A 19,822-nucleotide genomic window follows, 5' to 3' on the forward strand; every position below is an offset into this window, starting at 1 on the left:
AATAATGTGAGGCTGCAGTATCCTGATCATGGTTTGTTCATGTAATTCAGTAGGGGTGGGGCACCCTGATGATTCCATCCTGGATTATCCAGGATTTCTCTACAGAGCATGCAGTGCTGTAGGGACTCTCAATGTGTTTGTGCCATGCTTTCCAGCACAAGCATGAGTGTTGAACTGGCTCTGTCTGGAAGGTTCCTGTTGCTCCTGCTTCTTCTTCATCCCATTCTTTTTTCCTCTTTTTGTAATTATATGGAAGAGATAATTGAGCTAGATCTGCATGGGAGCCAGTACATTGTCAACAAAGTTTATTATTTAAAGTTCTAATGGTTTGTAGGAAATGATGTTGCAACAATGTAGCAAATCTCAATGAGAGACCTTATGAAGAGGGAAGATGGTTTAATTTTAAAATAAAACTGAAGTAAAGCTCATTCACACTTGCCCTCTCAGGCATCAAAACATGAGTGAGTCCCAAGCAGTCTGTCCAGCAGTCAGGCACAGAGATGCCTGTATCTGGGTTATCTGTTCAAGATTACTTGAATTGACAAGGACAAGGGATTCTCATCAGCTACTGAGTCTTCCTTGTGTCTCCTGGGTTCTTCATTTGGCAGCTGTGTGCTGGTTTGGGGCCTTTTTGTATGCTTAAGGTGTTGACAAGTGGTTGCAATCTTTTGTCTTTCCATCCTGTGTCAGACACCTCTGAGAGTCAGTAGCATTTACTCACTGTTTCTGTTCTGTATCTCCTTATCTGGGCATCTTATGGCTCCTACCCCCTTCTGTCTTCCCACCATTATCTCTTAATGGCTTGAATCTTAGTCTGGATGTGGACTATCATTTTTTTTGGCTGCCCTTCCTTCCCTAAATTGGGTATCCTGATAAACTGCTGGTAGAGGTGTGCTAGGATCTTGATGATTTGTAAATCTAGGTGGCATTAACATATGCTCTAATAGCCTGTCAGAGAGCCACAAAGGTAGGGTGCCCTGCAAGGAAAGGGATGCTGAGGGTGACCCCAGCACAGGCAGGGCAGTGACCTTGCTGACAGGGTGCAGTCCCTCAGGACCCAATCAAGAGCAGAGTGGGTCCATGATGATAACCAGGGTCAAGCACAGTCCAGTGATCACCAGGCAATTCTGTAGTGATGAGGCAGGGCTGAGGTCAAGTCAGTGGGTCAGAATCAGGGAGGTAAAATCTCAGGTGTAGGCATAGCTGCAACACAACTGCAGTGTAGCTCATGCAGGACCAGGTGCAAGAACCTCAGCTTAAAAGCAGCTCCCAAGGAAAAAGGGTTGGGGGGAAACCTCTGCTGAGCATTCTTCAAAGTCATTATTTTAAAGTCATTTAATGGGTCTGGCTGGGATGGAGTTAATTTTCTTAATAGCAGTCCATATGGTGCTGTGCTTTGGATTTGTGACCAAAACAGTGTTGATAACACACTGATATTTTAACTATTGCTGAGCAGTGCTTGCACAGTGTCAAGGTGGCCTTTGTTACTCAATACCCCCTCAGCAAGTAGGCTGGAGGTAGGCAAGAGGCTGTGAGAGGACACATCCAGGACAGCTGACCCCAACTGACCAAAGGGATAGCCTGTACCATATGATGTTGTGCTCAGCAATAAAAGTTTGGGAAAAGGAGGAGGAAGGGGGAGACGTTCATGGTTATGGTGGTTTTTTTCCCAAGCAGCCATTACATATGCTAAGACCCTGCTTTCCAGGAAGTGGCTGGACATCCTTCTGCCAATAGGAAGTTGTGAATTAAATCCTGATTTTGCTTTGTTTGTGTGTGCTGTCATTATCTTGATCCATGAGTCTTCCCATCTTCCTTTGGTTTTCTCCCCATCTTGTGGGAGAGGGGAGTGAACAAGCAGCTGGGGCTAGTGTGTGGTTTGTGTGGTGTTGACTGTTAGCGAAGGCTAACCCATCACAGTCTAGCAGCAAAAGCTTGTGTGTGTGTGTACACTCAGGGCCTTCCTTTTCTCTCTTCTTTCTGGTGCTTTCACATCCAGACATTCCTATTAATTTTCCATTGAGGCCATTCTTAACACTTGTCTTGCAATTCTTTTTGCTGCCAGGCAACAGTCCAGATTTCTTAATTTCTGCTGAAATAATATCTGATATGGGTAATTTGGAACCCATATAATTTACCACAGATATTTAGCTCTCTTGTGCTCCCAAGTAAGAGCCAACAAACTTGATATACTGTGCAAAAATTAGGTAGGAATAGTGGTTTTGGCATGGATATGTGTTGTAGGTTTTTTGTTACAGCTTTTTGACTCAGCAGAGACTAGAAATCCAGCACTGTTGAAGTTAATGGAGGGGACTTCTTTATTCCCCAAAGAAAGTAAGTCTAGAGGGAGGTTATAAGAAGTGCTAGAGAGCTAAAATTTGAAAAAGCACAATTTTTTTTGCTTTTTATAAATAATGGGTGATTCTGTATCTTTTAATCAATTCATTTGTGACACTAATATGTCTTCTGTAGCCCATTAGTTTGGTGGGTTGAGAATGACTGGAAAGCAAATCTATTGTTTGGATATTTATATTTTTTACTTTTCCTGATATACCAATGTCTTTTGTCCTTTAGTGGACAGATGACAGCGTCACAGGTCACTGTGAGGGTTTATGTAAAACTGTGTTTTGTTTAGCAGTCTGTGTTCAAACATCGCTTGGGTATGGAGATGAAATGTGTCTCTCCGAACCATGGTTCAGATACTGCTGTTAATATCTTGTGCCAGGTGTTTTGTATGTGTTCTATGGATAAATAGACTATTTCAGTCTTTGAGGTCTGCTTAGTTTGCCTGTTTCATAAGGGTAAAATCTTGCAAAGAATTAAATATTTCATGTCTATTTAGTATATACATAATTTTTGCTGTGTTTCAGTTTAAATGCATCTGTTAATTTGCAGTGCTGCACAGCTGTTGAGCTATCCAGGAAATAATAAGATACCCTTGAACTACCACATAGTAGAGGTATGTGTTTTACAGATAACCTCTTTATTTCCAAAGTAACAAACCCCAATTAACTCCATGATGAATCTATTAAATTACGGTATGATTTAGGAGTCTGCAGTCTTATCCTGTTGACTTAAAGTGCAATGGCTTTGAACAGGTTAGATAATAACAATAAATTCAACTATTATTTCTATTGTTATTAATTTATTTATGTGATGTTTAGGAGCCTTGTTTGGGAATCAGGATCTTATGGTGCAACAGCATTCCAATTTGTGGTATTTCTCAAGCTGTTCTTGAACGTTTCTCTGTGTTTATCACTCTGATGTGCTAGACTGTCTTGGAGATGACTGCACTTAAAAGATCTTGCAAGTCCGTTTTTTTAGCGATATTCTAAGTTACTTGGATGAATTGCATACCGATTCACCTGAAAGGCTGTGAAATAGTAGTATGTTTTCTTCTTCAAATTGGAGGATTTTAAATAACCATAAATATATATTGGAATAGGAATGTAGTTTTCCTCTTGCTGCCTCCTTTCAGTGGACTGCTAACAAGATGCAGAGCTGCATAAAACCTGCTTCAAAAACTCCTGTCTAAAGTTAAAAGATAAAACATGATTGCAGTAATAATAGCAAATTGTCATGTAAAAAACTTAAAAAGAGGTAGTAAGAAATGAAATTCAGAGCTAATTGCAAGAACTCATAAGATTGTGGAATGCTTACTTTAATCAAGATGGAATTAACGATTCAACTTTGCACTGAAATCCCAAATATTCTGAATGCCCTGAAATTTTGTTTTGGTCAGCTTGAGACACTTTCCGTACTCCAAGTTCAGTCAAAAGAAATCTTAGTTAGTGAAGTTTTTCTGCTGTTAACATCTAAGTGCTTTCAGGGACCTTAAAACCTCAGGTGTTTGTATAACTGTTTTACAGAATATTAATTTATGCTCAATTACACATTACTTCTAAAAACAGTTATTGCAGATCATGATTAAACAAACTACTTAAAGGCCTTGAAAAATTGATTCAGAAACTCATCAAATCTGAAAATAACCAAAGTTTGTATAGATGAAATTTTTAGAATCATAGAATGGTTTGGGTTGGAAGGGACCTTAAAGATCATCTAGTCCAACCCCCCTGCAATGGACAGGCACATCTTTTACTTGATCAGGTTGCTCAAAGCCCCATCCAGCCTGGCCTTGAACACTTCCGGGGATGGGGCATCCACAACTTCTCTGGGCAACCTGTGCCAGTGCCTCACCACCCTTGTTGTAAAGAATTTCTTCCTTATGTCCAGTATAAACCTACCCTCTTTCATTTAAGCCCCCTTTATCTATTGAAAGGCCAAAAAAAGTCTCCCTGGAGCCTTCTCTTCTCCAGGCTGAACAACGCCAACTCTCTCAGCCTGTTTTTATAGGAGAGGTGCTCCAGCCCTCTGATCATTTTTGTGACCCTCCTCTGGACCCACCCTAACAGGTCCATGTCTTTCCTGTGCTGAGGGCTCCAGAGCTGAATGCAGTACTCCAGGTGGGGTCTCACCAGAGCACAGTAGTGGGGCAGAATCACCTCCCTCGACCTGATGGCCAAGCTTGTTTTTATGTAGCCCAGGATACAATTGGCTTTCTGGGCTGCAAGCACACATTGCTGGTTCATGTCCAGCTTTTCATCCACCAGTATACCCAAGTCCTTCTCTGCAGGGCTGCTCTCAATCTCTTCATCCCCCAGTCTGTACTGATATTGGGGACTGCCCCGACCCAGGTGCAGGACCTTCCACTTGGCCTTGTGGAACCTCATGAGGTTTGCACAGGCCCACTTCTCAAGGCTGGACTGGAAAGTTGTTACTCAGCCATGCTGGTCTCCTTGCCTAATTTCTTATGCATGGAAATAGAGAGCTCCTCTGCTCTAAGAAAAATGTCCTTAAAGACCTACAATCTCTCTTCAGCTCCTTTATCCTTGAGGGCAGTTTCCCAGAGGGTCCCATCCACTAATTCCTTAAACACCTGAAAGCTTGCTCTCCTAAAGTTCAAGGTCCTGACTCAACTCTTTGCCTAGTCCATATCCCTCAAGATCGTGAATTCCACCAGGGCATGTGCACTGCAGCCCAGGCTGCCACCAGTCTTGATCTCTTCAATTAGCTCATATGTTTTGGTGAGTAACAGGTCTAGTAATGCTTCTCCTCTGGTTGGGCTGTCTATCATCTGGATTAAGAAATTATCTTCAATGCACTCCAATAGTCTCCTGGACTGCGTACAGCTTGCTGCGCTGCTTTTCCAGCAGCTGTCAGCGTGGTGGAAGTCCCCCAGCAGGATCAGAGCCTGTGAGTGTGATGATGCTTCTAGTTGAAGTAAGAACGCTTCATCAACATCTTCCCCTTGATCAGATGGCCTGTAGTAAACACCAACTATGAGGTTTCCTTTGTTGGCTTGACCTCTAACTTTCACCCATAGGCTTTCAACCTGTTCATTGCTGTCTTTCAAAGACAGCTCTGTGCAATCAATCTTTTTTTTTTTTTGCACAGACTGCAAGCCTGTGTAAGGACTCCACTCCTCCTTCCTTGCCTGTCCCTTTACTGAGAAGAAATTGAAAGCTGATATACAAACTGTTTGAGCATAACTGCTAATTTCCTTGGTTTCCCTCCCAAGCATTTGAATTTATTTTGGAATATTAATCTTATTTCTTGTCTACAAATGTTTTCAACAGAGCTGCAGTCTTTTAAACTTTAGTGTGAATTCTGTAGCCTTGTATTCTGTTTGCTTAATGCAGTTTCCTTGTAAGGCCTGTCAAGTTGATAATACATTGCCTTCAACTACAGTCTAATAAACATCTCTAAGAAATTTCCCTTGGTTGGCAGATGGACACAGAGCAATAGATATAATTTAGCCTAACTAATATTTTCTATATATTAAGCCAATGCTTTTCTTTATTTGCAAGACAGAAGTAAATATAAACTGAAAGCACTCTATCCCTTTTCAAATAAACCCACTTCTAGTGGTGGTTGAAAGGATTAATCACCTGTGGGATCTCATGTCTTTAAATTTCATAAGCCCAAGCCCAGAATTCTCCATACTACTCTGTAGACTGTGTGAAATGCTCTGAAGCGTGGCCCCTTTTTCTTAATAGCTCCACATAGATGTATGTGTTGATTGTATTTGTGTCTGTTAAAACAATACAAGAACTTAGAACTTAACTTAGAACTTAAGCTATACAGAGTCTGGGTATGTCATCAGTACCTTGATCTTCCAGATAGCCAGGTGATTTCTTCCTCCTCCCATCAATATCCCATGATATGCCAGTTTGAAAGTTGTATCTGAGCATTTGATAATAAACATTTGAGAATTTAAAAAACATGGTCCTATGTAAAGTCTCAAGTTGATCAGTCCTTATCAAGTCTCAAGTTGATCAGTCCTTATCTATTTTTTTTCTGTTTTGTATCCTGAGGATAGGAACAGTTTTTTGCCTAACAGACATGCAAATACCCTTATATAACTTTTTAGGTGGGAGTAAAGTAAATGCAGTGCTATAAGAAAGGTACAGATGTCACTTTCATGCAACTGTGTTTTCATGTTAAATGCTTATCTTTCATTTAATGCTTTCCTAGGTCAAGAACAGATTAATTCAGCTAGCGTGCTCGCTTCCTTCCTTCCTCAGATTCTGCTATAATAATCCTTTAGCTCGCTCTATAACTTAGTGCATATTTCTACACGGTTTGTTGTATTTAACTAGACATAACAATTGTTTCATAATGCTAGTCTTATGCATGGTATTAATCTAAAATGATAGGGATAATTAAGGAGGGTTATGTTAGTATTGTTACCGAAATCTCGGAATGAAGAACTTATCGACACCAATGTGATGTAGATAAGCAGACACTTCTTTATTGACGGCCGGGTGCGTGAGCGAGTCCTCTCACAATCAACGCACACCAAGTCTCAAAATCATACACCATATATAGAACTTATTCATACATATTCATTAAGTATTCATGCATAATCATAATATTTCCCGTAAATCATTAATATACTCTCCTCCCATATCCGATTCTGCGCAGTAGAGCTTAGAAAGGTCTAGAAATGGGTCTGGGGTACGATTTAGGTAGGTGGTATATGAGTCGGTGGTCGCGATCTCCCCCTGCCGGAATTACCTTTTACTAAAGTTCACGGTTTCTTGGCAGGTAACTACAAGCTGTTCCAGTCGACTCTCCCCAGTTCCCATTAATCCTATATACTGACATTTCAATACACCTTCTACATACAGAAGACTGGTCAAATACAAAGAAACCTTTCAAACCCTAAGTTATTACCTAAGTTTTAACAATGATTCTAGCCCATTCTTCTGGCCTTGGTACGGGATGTACAGAGGATCTCATAGCAGCTTTTACTGTGCAACTATAAGTTTCATTAAAATATATTTCTTATCCTTCTATATTTCTATTCTATAAAATAATTTTATAAAATCAAATAATCAATCAAATAAAGTCAATCAATCTTAACTTATTAGCAAATCTGTAACAGTATGGTGAAGAATTTGCACTATCTTTTGAAGGTACTCTCTTATTCCCAGAACATGAGTTTGACAGAATAAAATGGGCCTCGGTTTGGTAGGTAATTGCTGAATGTTTGCATTGCTTTTCTCAAGTTCAAGACTGCAGGCTGAGTCTGACTGTGCTCTGATTCTGTGTTTTCCTCCCATGTAGGTAATATTTGCAGAATTGTTTCAGCTTCCTTCTCCACCACATATTGAGGTTATGTACACAGCACTCCTCATTGAACTGTGCAAACTCCAGCCTGGCTCTTTACCACAAGTTGTATCCTTTTCATGCTGCTAAAGAGCCTTTTTAAAACAGAGTATTTTTTTCTTTTGTTCTGTACAGGATAGAATAGCAATAAAAGTCAGCAGTAATAAATTTTCCTTCTTTCCGTGTTTAGCTGTATGAAACTACCAATAACACTGTTCACATGAAAGAATAACACAGCTTAACAGTCATAAGTAAAACTTGCATTCACATCTAAACCTGTTCTTTAGCTTGCAGACCAGGCAAACTGAGAGGCCGTGTTCTGATTCTTCCTCAGATCTTTTTGAAGAGCCATCTTGTAGCCAAAGGATGGAATAAATAACTTGCATGTTTCTGAGCCCTGTTCTTACATCAGGGAAGTTTATGGCATCATTGTAGTCACATTAAAACCGGGAAAAGTAAATGAAATTATTAATTTCTTAAATCTTTTGTTTTAACAGCAGTATGAGTGCTTCTAGTCCATTTCACTGCAAAGTGCAGTAGTTAAATTAACTTGTTTGAATTTGCACTCAAATGGACTAGGAATATTAATAAAGTCAATAATAATCTCTCAGGTCAGAGAGTAGCTAATGGTGAGGAAAGAAGTATCAGCTCTTATCTAATTCTGAGTGTTGCATTGGCCCTTTTTCATTGTAATTTTAGATTGTGGCTAATTGAGCTACAGTCACTGAGAATGGAGGACTAACAGACATGCCTACTGGTAATTCCATTCCCAAAGTTTTATTCTACTGCTTGAAATCACCCATTGTTTGTAACCACATAGCCTAAACTCTCACTGAGACTATCCCTAAAATTGTGGGGACCTGCTTGCAGTAAGTATCAATAGGGGTACAGCAACAAAGGATCAGGGTTGGCCGGCCATGGTCTTTGGGTCAGGCCACTGTGGACATACTTTCTTGAACTGTTAATGATGAGCAAAGATGGTCCATTGATTAGGCAGCAACAGGAGCATGTGAAATGTGGTCCATAATGAGATTGATGTCCATTCGTATCATTAGTGTGCAGTTTTTGTTGTCTCATGGTGGGGATTCTGGCTTCCAGTAAAAGCAGCTAATGGTCTTGCTGTAATAAATGGAAGAAACCCAGACTTGGTTTAGAGAATAGATGTTACTTATTGGAGAAAACTGCATGCTTTATTATTTTATTTATTCCTGTGGCCTTTTCAAAATGGGGTAAGTCGTGATATAGAGACAGGAAGCTGTCAGTAGAGAGTTGATGAAATCATCTCTGAAAAATGGAGAGTAACTTATGATTTCAGATGCTTCTCTGTTAACTTTAATAAGAAACTTTCAGCTTGCACAAGCCACAGAAATGCTTTACATGCGCTTGGATACAATGAATACTACGTGTATAGACAGGTAAGTATATATTTTGGGGGCAACAGAATATGTTTCTCATTTTTCTTGTGCATTGGATATCGATGCATTTTTTAAAAGGATCATCTGAAATCCTTGATAAACAGTTTGATTCTGTACAAAATGTTTTTGGGGCTCTAGACTTGAGCCATCTGAAGAGAAGGTAAGGGATGAACTGACCACTTGCCTTTCTTCCCCCAGAAACTCTTTCCTTCAAGTCACTAGTCTGATTAGCTATACAGTGCAGCTAAGACAACTCTTCCACATCCATACCCCCTTCTGTTCTGTACTACTTTCTCCTCCCTGTTGGCCTGAGGAAGGAAAGGGTTGGAAGTGGGTTTATGGGAAGGTTGGCTAGCTGGAAAAGAGCAGTGGTGTTTCTGTGATTTGAGTGGTCTGCATTATGTAGAACTAAAATTACTGTGCAAAAATGTGAAAGCCTGTAGACTTGCACTAAGTTTTTTCACTGCTTATTAAAATGTCATTGGTCTCGTATATGTACAAGAACAAGAGAGACTGCACATTCATCCATAAAGTCTGGCTTTTGACTCTCAGTTCAATCTTTTTGTATGAGTCAACATCGATGTATATTTAATGCATTGATGACTACAGATTGGAGACTTTGGGCTTATCTTTGAGATTTTCTTATAGATGTATTCTACTTGTGAACTAGGAGGTTTGTGGGGAGGTTTTTTTGTTTGCTGTTTTTCTTTGCAGTTCTGGTATTTAATAGAGCTTTCTTCTTTTAAAAAAGGTTTATTAACTGGTTTTCCCACCACTTGAGTAACTTTCAGTTCCGTTGGAGCTGGGAAGATTGGTAAGTCAGTCTGTCTCCCATCATAAGTTAAACCTTCAAACTTAGCCAGCAAATGTCACAACATAGTGGTTCTGTTAACTGCTTTCCACTAATGCTTTTGACCCCTCCCCCCCCACCTGTTTACTACCATTCCTTGGTAGACAAGGTTGGTAACCTGTAGTCATTATAAAAACAATCACAGTTTTCTGTAATGAATCCAAGAAGTACTGTGTTCTGTAAATAGTGGAAACCTGATTTGCCTGTATATTTTTGTCCTTATCACTTCAGTCAGTTGTTTGCAAGCTTTTCAGAAGGGTTCTCCTACTTATTAGTAATTTGCCTTGACTCTCCTTCCATTTGGTTCTCTTTATTCATATGTGTAACTTCACTGTCTGAGTGCCATCCTAACATGACAACCCCCACCCTCCCCCTGAATCTTGATCTTTTGGCTTCTAGCAGGAGTTCCCTGCACCCCCTCAGTGCCTAACCATAGCTTTCCCAAAGCCTTGTATTCCAGGTACCATGCCTTCTGCTTACTCCCATTCTGTTCTGCTCCCACATAAAAAAAAGATTACTTGGGGGCTTAGTCCCTCCTACAGTATAACTTCTGCAGCCTGTTACCATACCTGCATCCCATAGCCAATGTACCTAGGTGTCCCTGGGAAGAGGAGTACAGCCCTGTATGTGATGCATTACTTCAGATTTACTTACATCCCCTGTGTTGTGCCAATTGGGAGTTGTACGTTTGCTTCTTATCAAGTTTGTTCATGTTGATTGACCAAGTGGGAGCCTCCAAATAGCTGTTTTTTCATTGCCTGCATTCCCCTTGTTGGGAACACTGATGTGGATAACTCTCTACCAAGCTACCAGTTTTCACAAAACTTTTAAGAATGTAGCTGTCTTTGAGACTTCTCTTTCTCTGAAATGTATTTAATATTAGCTAAGAACCCAAAAATTGTTTGGAGGGAGGAACATAGTGAAATCATACAAGCTTTGTTTCCTCGGGAAAACAGTCTAACCGACAGAGCAAATGCTGCTTTAATTTTTCAGAGAAGCCATTCAAAAAATTACCTTATGAAGAAGGGATTCTTAAGATTGCTAATGGCCAATAAGGAAGTAGGGATAGACTGGCTCCTTATCTTCAAATTGTGTGCACTGTAAAACGTGAAAGTCTAAAACAGTCTGCTGACTAGGGAGTAATCTGCTGGTTAGCTGCTGTGGGTGACACCTGTTTAGCTGGTAAGCCGAAATGCAGCTCCCAGAGTACAGAAAATAGAAGCAGTCAGCACACCATGGAGCTCCAGACAGTGTGGGGCTGTACAGCAATGGTGGTGATGTGCCACAGGGCTCTGTCCCCAGCGCTGGTTGGAAACAACACCCCTGATAAATTAAAAGCCTTGTTCCAGATAGAGCTTTAGAGGAAGAATGTTGCTGTCGAGGTCTGGGGCTGCAGGAATTGCCTGAAGCAGGAGGCAGTGGTGGTTTTGCTTGTGGGAGGTGTGCTCTGGTCAAAGAGCAGAATTGCCAGGTAAAGGAGCTGTGTAAGGAGGTGAGCAGGCTGTTGTAGCATTAGGGAAGGCGAATGGATCAACAGAGTCTGCGTAGAGACCTTGCAAAGACCAGAGACTGAGCCACATAATGCAAGGAGGAAGGGACAGCAAGACGCTACACTTAAACCAGTGGTGGATGAGAGATAGCCAAGATGGGGGAGGCCAGAGACTTGTAACTTCTGGAGCAGAAGACTCCTCTGTCCTTAGATCTGAACAGTCCTGTAATATCTAATGCAGGGGAACAGGCTCTCTCTGTAAGGGAGGCTTCAGAGCCAGCTGGGTATGAATTGTGCATTAGCAACAGGAGGCAGCAGTGGTTAGAGATCCCTTTCTGCAGGGGATGGAGGCACCCATCTGCTGACCAGACATGCTGTCATGGAAGGTTTGTTTCTTGCTAAAGGCCCATATCCAGGATGGTTATGGAGAGACTGTTAAGACTTGTCTGGCCTTTGGACTATTACCTCTTGCCACTCATCCATGTGGGCACCAATAATACTGCCAGGGGAGACCTGGAATATATCAAGTATAACTACAGAGCTCTAGGGACAAAGGTGAAGGACATGGGTGGTGTCTCAAACCTACATGAGGAGTGGATGCATTTTGTGAGTTAGCAGCTGGCTGCATGGCTGGTGTTCGAGGCAGCACTTTGGGTTTTATGACTGTGGGTCCCTCTAAGGAATAAGGATTGCTAGGGAGAGCCAGGATCCATCTGACAAGGTGAGGCAAGAGCATCTTTGCCAACAGGCTTGCCAACCTGGTGAAAATGGCTTTCAACTAGGTATGTTGGGTGATGGAGTTCATACCATGAAGTGATATGAGGGAATGGAAAATGGGGTGGAAAGAACATGGGGTGGGGTGATGAAAGCGAGAAAGCACTTGGAAGGATAAAGCGGGACAAAAGGGCCCCCCCCTTCAAGTGTCTGTGGACAAATGCACACAGCCTGGGAAACAAAGAAAGTGCTAGAGCTCTGTGTGCAGATGAACCACTGATAAGTAGCTGAGCTGTGATGAGAGAGCTCATTTAACTACAATTCTGTAATGGATGGATTCAGACTCTTCAGAAAAGGCAGGCAGGGAAGAAGATGAGGGGAGTTGCCCTCTATGTGAAGGACCAGATTGAATACCTCTTCTATAGAATAGGCAACAGGCTGATTGAGAGCTTGTTGGTCAAAATAGGAAGAGAGGCCAGTGAGGGTGACATCATGGTAGAATTTACAAATTACCTGATTAGGATTAGAAAGCAGTCAGTCATCTTTAAACAACTGGAGGAATCCTCTGGATCACAGACCCTGTTTTTTATGGAGGACTTAAACCTCCCTGAGGTTCCCTGCTGAAAGGGCAATACGGAAGGATGCAAGTCTGCAAAGGAGGAATTTAGAAACATTGCCTGGGTTGGCAGGGATGGTATTAGGAAAGCCAAAACTCAACTTGAATTGAGATTTGCAAAGAACATAAAGGGCAATGAGAGCTCCTGCTGCTACATTATCATTAAAAGAATAAACAAGGAAAACGAAGGCCTGCAGCTGAATGGGGCAGGTGATTTAGTGACAGCAGAGGTAGCTAAGGTACTCAATGCCTTTTTTTGCCTCAGTCTTTACAAACATGGTCTCTCAAGTCTCTGTGCTTAGAGATAGTGTTCAAGGAGAAGAATTACCAGTAGTGGAAGAGGATCAAATTGGCAATCTCTTGAGAAATCTTAATCTATAAAAATTAATGGGACCAGATGGGGTGCACCTGAGGGTGCTGGGAGAGCTGGCCAATTTCATTGTGAAGCTGCTCTCTATTGTCTTTGCTTTGAAAGGCTGTGTAGATCAGGAGAAATCCTTGATAACTGGAAAAAGGTAAATGTTGCACCCATTTTCAAAAAAAGGTCAACAGAACAATTTGTGGAACTATAAGCCTGTCAGTCTCACTTTGGTCCCTGGGAAAATCATGGAGTGAGTCCTCTTGGAATGCATTTCGGAGCACAAGGGATAAGGTGGTGACTGGGAACAGTCAGTATGGGTTTACCAAAGGTAAATCATGCCTGACCAACCTCATTGCCTTGTATAATGAAAGGACTAAATTTGTGGGTGAGGGGAGAGCAGTAAATATCATACACCTTGACTTTAGAAAAGCTTTTTACGTGGTCTCCTACAGAATCCTTGTATCCAAATTGGTTTGTTATGATCTAGATGGATGAAAGCCTGTCTGGTTTGTCATGCTCAGAGGGTAGTGGTTAATGGTTTGTATTCTACCTGGACCTTGGTTACAAGTGGAGTACTACAGAGGTCAGTCCTGAGACCTGTCCTGTTTAAGATCTTTATTGATGACCCAGAGGAGACAGAATGCACCCTCATCAAGCTTGTAGACAATGTTACATTTGGGGGTGCAGTTGATATGCTTGAGGACAGGGCTGTCATTCAGAGGGATCTATTCAAGTTGGAGAAATGAGCTGAGAGGAACCTCCCAAAATTCTACAAAGACAAATGCAGAGTCCTGTACTTGGAATGAACTAACTCCTGCAATGGGGCAGGTGGGGGACTGACTGGCTGGGGAGCAGCTCTGCTGAAAAGGACTTGGGGATTTGCTGGACAATAGGCTAAACAAAACCCAGTATCTTGCCAGTGACAAAGGCTAAACAGTATCCTGGGCAGTGTCAACAGGAGTGTATCCAGTAGATTGAGGGAAGTGATTATTCCCCTTTACTTGGCACTTGTTAGACCTCATCTAGAGCACTGTGTCCAGTTTCTCCCCCCAATGCAAGACAGACATTGAGAAACTGGTGGTAGTTAATCAGAAGGCCACCAAGTTGGTCAGGGGGCTGCAGCACATGCTCTGTGAGCAGAGGCTGAGGGAACTGAGAGGATGGGGCTAGTCTCCATGCTGAGGTGTATGACAGGAGGACAAGAGATAGTAGCCATAAATTCAAACATGGGAGGTTCCATCTGGATATAAAGCAAAATATTTAATTGTGAGGATAAACACTAAACCAGGGGCCCAGAGAGGTTGTGGCATCTCCATCCTTGGAAGCTTTCAGAACTGATTGGACAAAACCCTGAGTGATCCGATTTCATTGTTGACTATGCTTTGAGCAGGAAGTTGGAGTATGTAGCCTCCTGAGATTCTTTCCAACCTAAATGATTTTATGAATTGTGATTATCCAGTGAATGTTCCCTACCTGTAGTATCAGACCAAAACAGATTAGAACACAAATACATTTGTTAGAAATTGTTTGGGGGTTTGGGTTGGGGTTTTTTGTTGTTTTTGGTTTTTATTTGATAGGTCAGACTGTCTTACTCAGGACCTTGAGAAGCCCAAATCCAAATTTGTGAGAGAGGTTTTGGAAAAATGCATGAGGTAAGTAAGACTTCTGAACATCTTGCTTTTGTAGTCAAATTGTAGTTTGGCCATTGCTTCCAGGTAATGATGCATTCTTTTTAAAGTGGCTCTCGTCTTAAGCATACATATTTTCTCAGTTAACTTTTTTAGCTAAAGTTTGTTCTGTTGTCTTGCTCAGTTTTGTTCTAGTGTATCTGTTGTAGAGCACTGCTTTTCCTAGTGGACTAGGGGACAAATAGGTGGAGCAAGTGGAGGTGACATTATTAAGAAGGCTTTACTTTTTCTGCTTGGGGATAGGTAAAAAGAGCTGATAATAGGGCAGGCAGGCAGGGAAGGGAAAAAGAGTTCAGGTAACTTACTGAAAAACTGTGGCTATTCACAGAAATAAGAGGGGTTATATGTCTAATTTAAGATAAATAAGTATCTTCATTGTTCTGAGTATCTCCAATTCTCATGGACCTTAAAAAGAAGCTGCAAAAGCACAACAGCTGTCAGGATTGGGCTCGTGATTGTGGAAATGGGGGTATAGGAGAGTGCAAGAGCAAAATGTTCAAAGAACCTATGTAATTCAGTATTTTACATGGAAAAAGCTTACCTGTTGTTTTGCAAGAGTTTAATGTACAAAGTGTGAAATTGTGCTGCAAAACTATTTCATTTTGTTTGTGTCTCCTTTTGATTTTACTGCAAGTTTAGTAGAGGAATTCAGTGTTTGTAAAGTAAGAAAGATGGAAGATAAAACAAAGCCATTTGGTTTAATCTTCACACACACACACACACACACACTTTTAATACCAGTATTTTACCAATTGTCCCTGTAGCATCTTAGACTTGTGTGAGGATGAAATTCTAGTATTTAAGCATCTACTAGAAAGTTTTGATTAAGTTATCTCTTGCTATCTTTCAGGAACTACCATTGTATTGAGTAAACGTTTTGATTTTTTTTTTTTTTGCACAGTCCAAATTAAAAAATAGGAAAAATACTTTAAATCAGTGAGTTGAGTCAACCCTGATGATGATATGCTATTATAATTCTACTGCTGTGAAACTTACTTTTGTAGGCTTTCCTATCATCAGCGAATAATAGACATTGTTCCTCCAAGCTTTTCTGTTCTCAGTCCTGCAAACCCAGTGTGTGTTTACAAATATGGAGATGAAAGCAATAGTAAGTATTTAAGTTACCAAAACTTCAATTCCAAGCAAATTGTTTCAAAGCAAGGGAATATCCTAGTGTCAAATTACTCTAACTTCATGAAGGAGAACTCAGCTGAAATAAATATGCTTGGTTTTGATCTAGTGCTGTCTGGATCTTTCTAATCTAAACCTTTTTTTAAAAAAATAATCTAGATGTATGAAGTTAAATCATGCTGAGGTGACTGCAGTCTAGGTGTGACAGTTTGCTTTGGTTTTCCAGGAGTCTAAAAAAAGAAAATTTCATTTATTTCCATCATTCGGGTAGAATTCTGTGTAGAAATTAATGTAACAAGATAATATGGACTAGTTTTTGAATGAATAGGGCACTTAACAAAAGATTTTACTAAACAAATCTGGTTTAATGACGCAAACAGAGAGGTAGCAAATCATGTGAAGGTTCTGTCATTATCACAGGCAGAGATAACTGAGAAAATGCAGGTAAATATTGTATTTTTATGAAGCTGATGGAAAATAGAATGGAGTTTTAATAAGGGGAGTTATTCCCCCCATAACTCTGAAGGTCCTAGAAAAGGACCTTAATTTGTGAAAAATAGGAAACCCATTGATTAATTTTATGGAATGGTCATGTGGACAGTGGTATTGGGAGCAGCAAGTTTTGGGAATAGCTGGGAAGTATACATGCTTCTCTGAGAAGCATGCTGATTAAAAATATTCATTCCATCCTAGACTTGAAAAAGTTTATATGAACTTTCTCTTTTCATTTAGGGTCTCTTCCTGGGTATACTGTAGCGCTCTGTTTAACGATTGCAATTAAAAATAAGGCCAGTAATGATGAAATCTTCAACATTTTAAAAGATGTGCCTAATCCAAATAAGGATGATGACGATGGTAAGGACATCTGATATTAGGCATTGCAAGGTTGTCATTAGTTTTGCATCTAAACCATTTTGCTGTCCTGTAGTTATGGTTTCTGCTGCTAATTTAACTGTATGCTTTTCTTTCTCATAGTTGGTTTCAGTTTAACAATAAATGGAGGTAACAGAATTTGTCAGTATTTCTTCTGCTCTTGTCATGTACAGAGATCTGTTCTAGTTAATAGAAGTAGCTTGGCCCTTGATGTGGGTTCTGCTAATTATCCACAGAGGTGGCATGAAGGATATTTAACATTTTTCTTTGCCTTCAGCATTAGAGCTCATTTCATGGTGTCAGCTTTGTCCTGAAGATCAAGTGTCTTTGCCCTACTTGCCTCCTGTTGATACAGCCTCATAGCAGTTAAAGCTAGCACCCTGGCTATCTTAGCTTTCCCTAGATCTAAATGAAACTGTATTCTCACAGTAGGACTTTGCTCAACTTCTTTCCAGATTTGCTGTTGGTCCAGCCTCACGTAATGCTCAATTTCCAAAGCCAATGTGCTCTTGGGGTCTGAAAGGAGTGTGAGCTACCCGTTTAAGGAGTGATCTTGAAAACATAGGGACAGTTTGGGTAATACTGCAATACTTGTAAGTGTTGTTATGTTATGCAACCACAAAGCAGCAGCAAGCCTTTTTTTGCTTGAGAGCCAGTATTGTTTTCCTTGATTTACTATAAAGACCACATAGTAATTGATGTTCTGTTTTTTACCCATTGTTGCCAGCAGGTCTACAGCAGCGTCCAGGGGATTCAGAACCATTCACCTCAGGTGTCCCGTATACCCCTTCCCCCCAACCATTACAAATATCCAACCTCTGTATTATAATCATCTGCAGCTTCCTCTCTTCTCATCCATTCCCCCTTTCCCATGCTCTTGTCTCCTTGCATGCCTGCCTTGTCTCCAACCCAGTGCAGACTTCTGCAGCATCTTCAGCTGTTGTTCCCTGCTTCTCTCTATCAGTGCTCTTAGATGCCACTAGCATAGCTGTGTCTTTGCTGCTATTTCTTGTTAACCTGGAACCATTTCTACATGTTTTCTCCATGACAGATGAAAGTCTCAAGATCTGCACCTTCTAGAAGATATTTACAAACTCCCTGTTCAGCTGTGCAATATCCAGTTGCTGAATTTTTTTTGCTTTAATTTATTTTAAAAAATTTACAAAAATTATCATTAAAGTATTTGGAGCAACTTAAAACCTCTACTTGAAGTACTTGTTTTAACTTTAACTTACAGATGAAGGATTCACCTTCAATCCTTTGAAAATAGAAGTTTTTGTGCAGACTCTGCTCCATCTAGCTGCGAAGTCTTTCAGCCACTCCTTCAGTGCTCTGGCTAAGTAAGTGTGGTATGTGCATTATTTTGGGGCTTACAGAACCATTTCATTCTGACTGTGAGGTGCCTGGTAACTCATCTGCAGGCTTCAGTAACATTTTAGATGCTGCATAATGTGATGTGATGGTGTGTTTTGGGCAGAAGCAGTAACACTACTAAAAGAAAGGTAATGTGAAAACTAGGTTACATAGCTGAATGGAGTTATTAACAAGAGCATATACATCTTAAGCATGTTGATTGCCTTAGGGTGAGGGTTTTTTTCTGCTTTAAGTATCTTGCAAGTATAAAGGTACATATCAATTTGAGATTTTCATGTTGTCACATCTGGCCATATCAGCATTCTTTACCTGAGCATGACTCTGAGTACAGCCTTGAATGTCTGATTCTACCAGTAGCCCTGTAGGGGTTCTAAAATAGAGACTGTTTGGTACTCATAGAATCATTTAGGTTGGAAAAGACCTTTAAGGTCATTGAGTCCAACCATAAATCTAGCACTGCCACGTCTACCACTAAACCATGTCCCTAAGCACCACATCTACACATCTTTTAAATACCTCCAGGGACGGTGACTCCACCACTTCCCTGGGCAGCCTGTTCCAATGCTTGACAACCCTTTTGGTGAAGAAATTTTTCCTAATATCCATTCTAAACCTCCCCGGCACAACTTGAGGCTGTTTCCTCTCATCCTATCGCTTGTTACCTGGGGGAAGAGACCAACACTCACCTCGCTACAACCTCCTTTCAGGTAGTTGTAGAGAGCGATAAGGTCTTCCCTGAGCCTCCTTTTCTCCAGGCTAAACCACACCACTTCCCTCAGCCGCTCCTCATAAGACTTGTGCTCCAGACCCTTCACCAGCTTTGTTGCCCTTCTTTGGACACACTCCAGCACCTCAATGTCTTGTAGCGAAGGGCCCAAAACCGAACACAGTATTTGAGGTGCAGCCTCACCAGTGCTGAGTACAGGGGGCTGATCACTTCCCTAGTCCTGCTGGCCACTCTATTTCTGATGCAAGCCAGGATGCTGCTGGCCTTCTTGGCCACCTGGGCACACTGCTGGCTCATGTTCAGCCAGCTGTTGACCAGCACCCCCCCAGGTCCTTTTCCACCAGGCAGCTTTCCAGCCACTCTTCCCCAAGCCTGTAGCGTTGTGTGCAGTTGTTGTGACCCAAGTGCAGGACCCGGCACTTCTCCTTGTTGAACCTCATACAATTGGCCTTGGCCCATCAATCCAGCCTGTCCAGATCCCTCTGCAGAGCCTTCCTGCGCTCAAGCAGATCAACAGTCTCCCCTCGTAATGGTGTCATCTGCAAACTTCCTGAGGGTGCACTCAATCCCCTTATCCAGATCACTGATAAAGATATTAAACAGGACTGGCCCCAACACTGAGCCCTGGGGAACACCACTTGTGATCAGCCACCAGCTGGATTTGACTCCATTCACAACCACTCTTTGGGCTTGGCCATCCAGTCAGAACAAGGACTAGTGATTTTGAGGCTTGTCCCAGCTGCTTATAGAATATTTCCTCTGCCTCTTCATCCCGGTTGGGTGTTGTATAACAGATTCCCACCATGACATCTGCCTTGTTGGCCTTCCCCCTGATTCTCACTCATAAACACTCAACCCTATTGTCACCATCATTAAGCTCAGTCACTGCACAGAAGCATTTAGGTCGTTCCTG

At 41.3% G+C, this 19,822-nt stretch overlaps 1 protein-coding gene across 1 annotated transcript in view; it reads left to right on the plus strand.

Moving 5' to 3' along the window:
• LOC130142156 (nuclear cap-binding protein subunit 1-like) overlaps nucleotides 1-19,822 on the plus strand; it is a 63,917-nt gene that overhangs the window by 25,313 nt on the left and 18,782 nt on the right. The window contains exons 10-17 of the mRNA XM_056323639.1: nucleotides 2,896-2,959; nucleotides 7,630-7,740; nucleotides 9,022-9,086; nucleotides 9,838-9,900; nucleotides 14,694-14,768; nucleotides 15,809-15,912; nucleotides 16,668-16,790; nucleotides 18,046-18,148. Coding sequence (XP_056179614.1) covers nucleotides 2,896-2,959; nucleotides 7,630-7,740; nucleotides 9,022-9,086; nucleotides 9,838-9,900; nucleotides 14,694-14,768; nucleotides 15,809-15,912; nucleotides 16,668-16,790; nucleotides 18,046-18,148 — 708 coding nt within the window. The remainder of the gene's footprint in view (nucleotides 1-2,895; nucleotides 2,960-7,629; nucleotides 7,741-9,021; nucleotides 9,087-9,837; nucleotides 9,901-14,693; nucleotides 14,769-15,808; nucleotides 15,913-16,667; nucleotides 16,791-18,045; nucleotides 18,149-19,822) is intronic.

This window comes from Falco biarmicus, chromosome W, assembly GCF_023638135.1.
Source record: "Falco biarmicus isolate bFalBia1 chromosome W, bFalBia1.pri, whole genome shotgun sequence".
Taxonomy (NCBI): domain Eukaryota; kingdom Metazoa; phylum Chordata; class Aves; order Falconiformes; family Falconidae; genus Falco; species Falco biarmicus.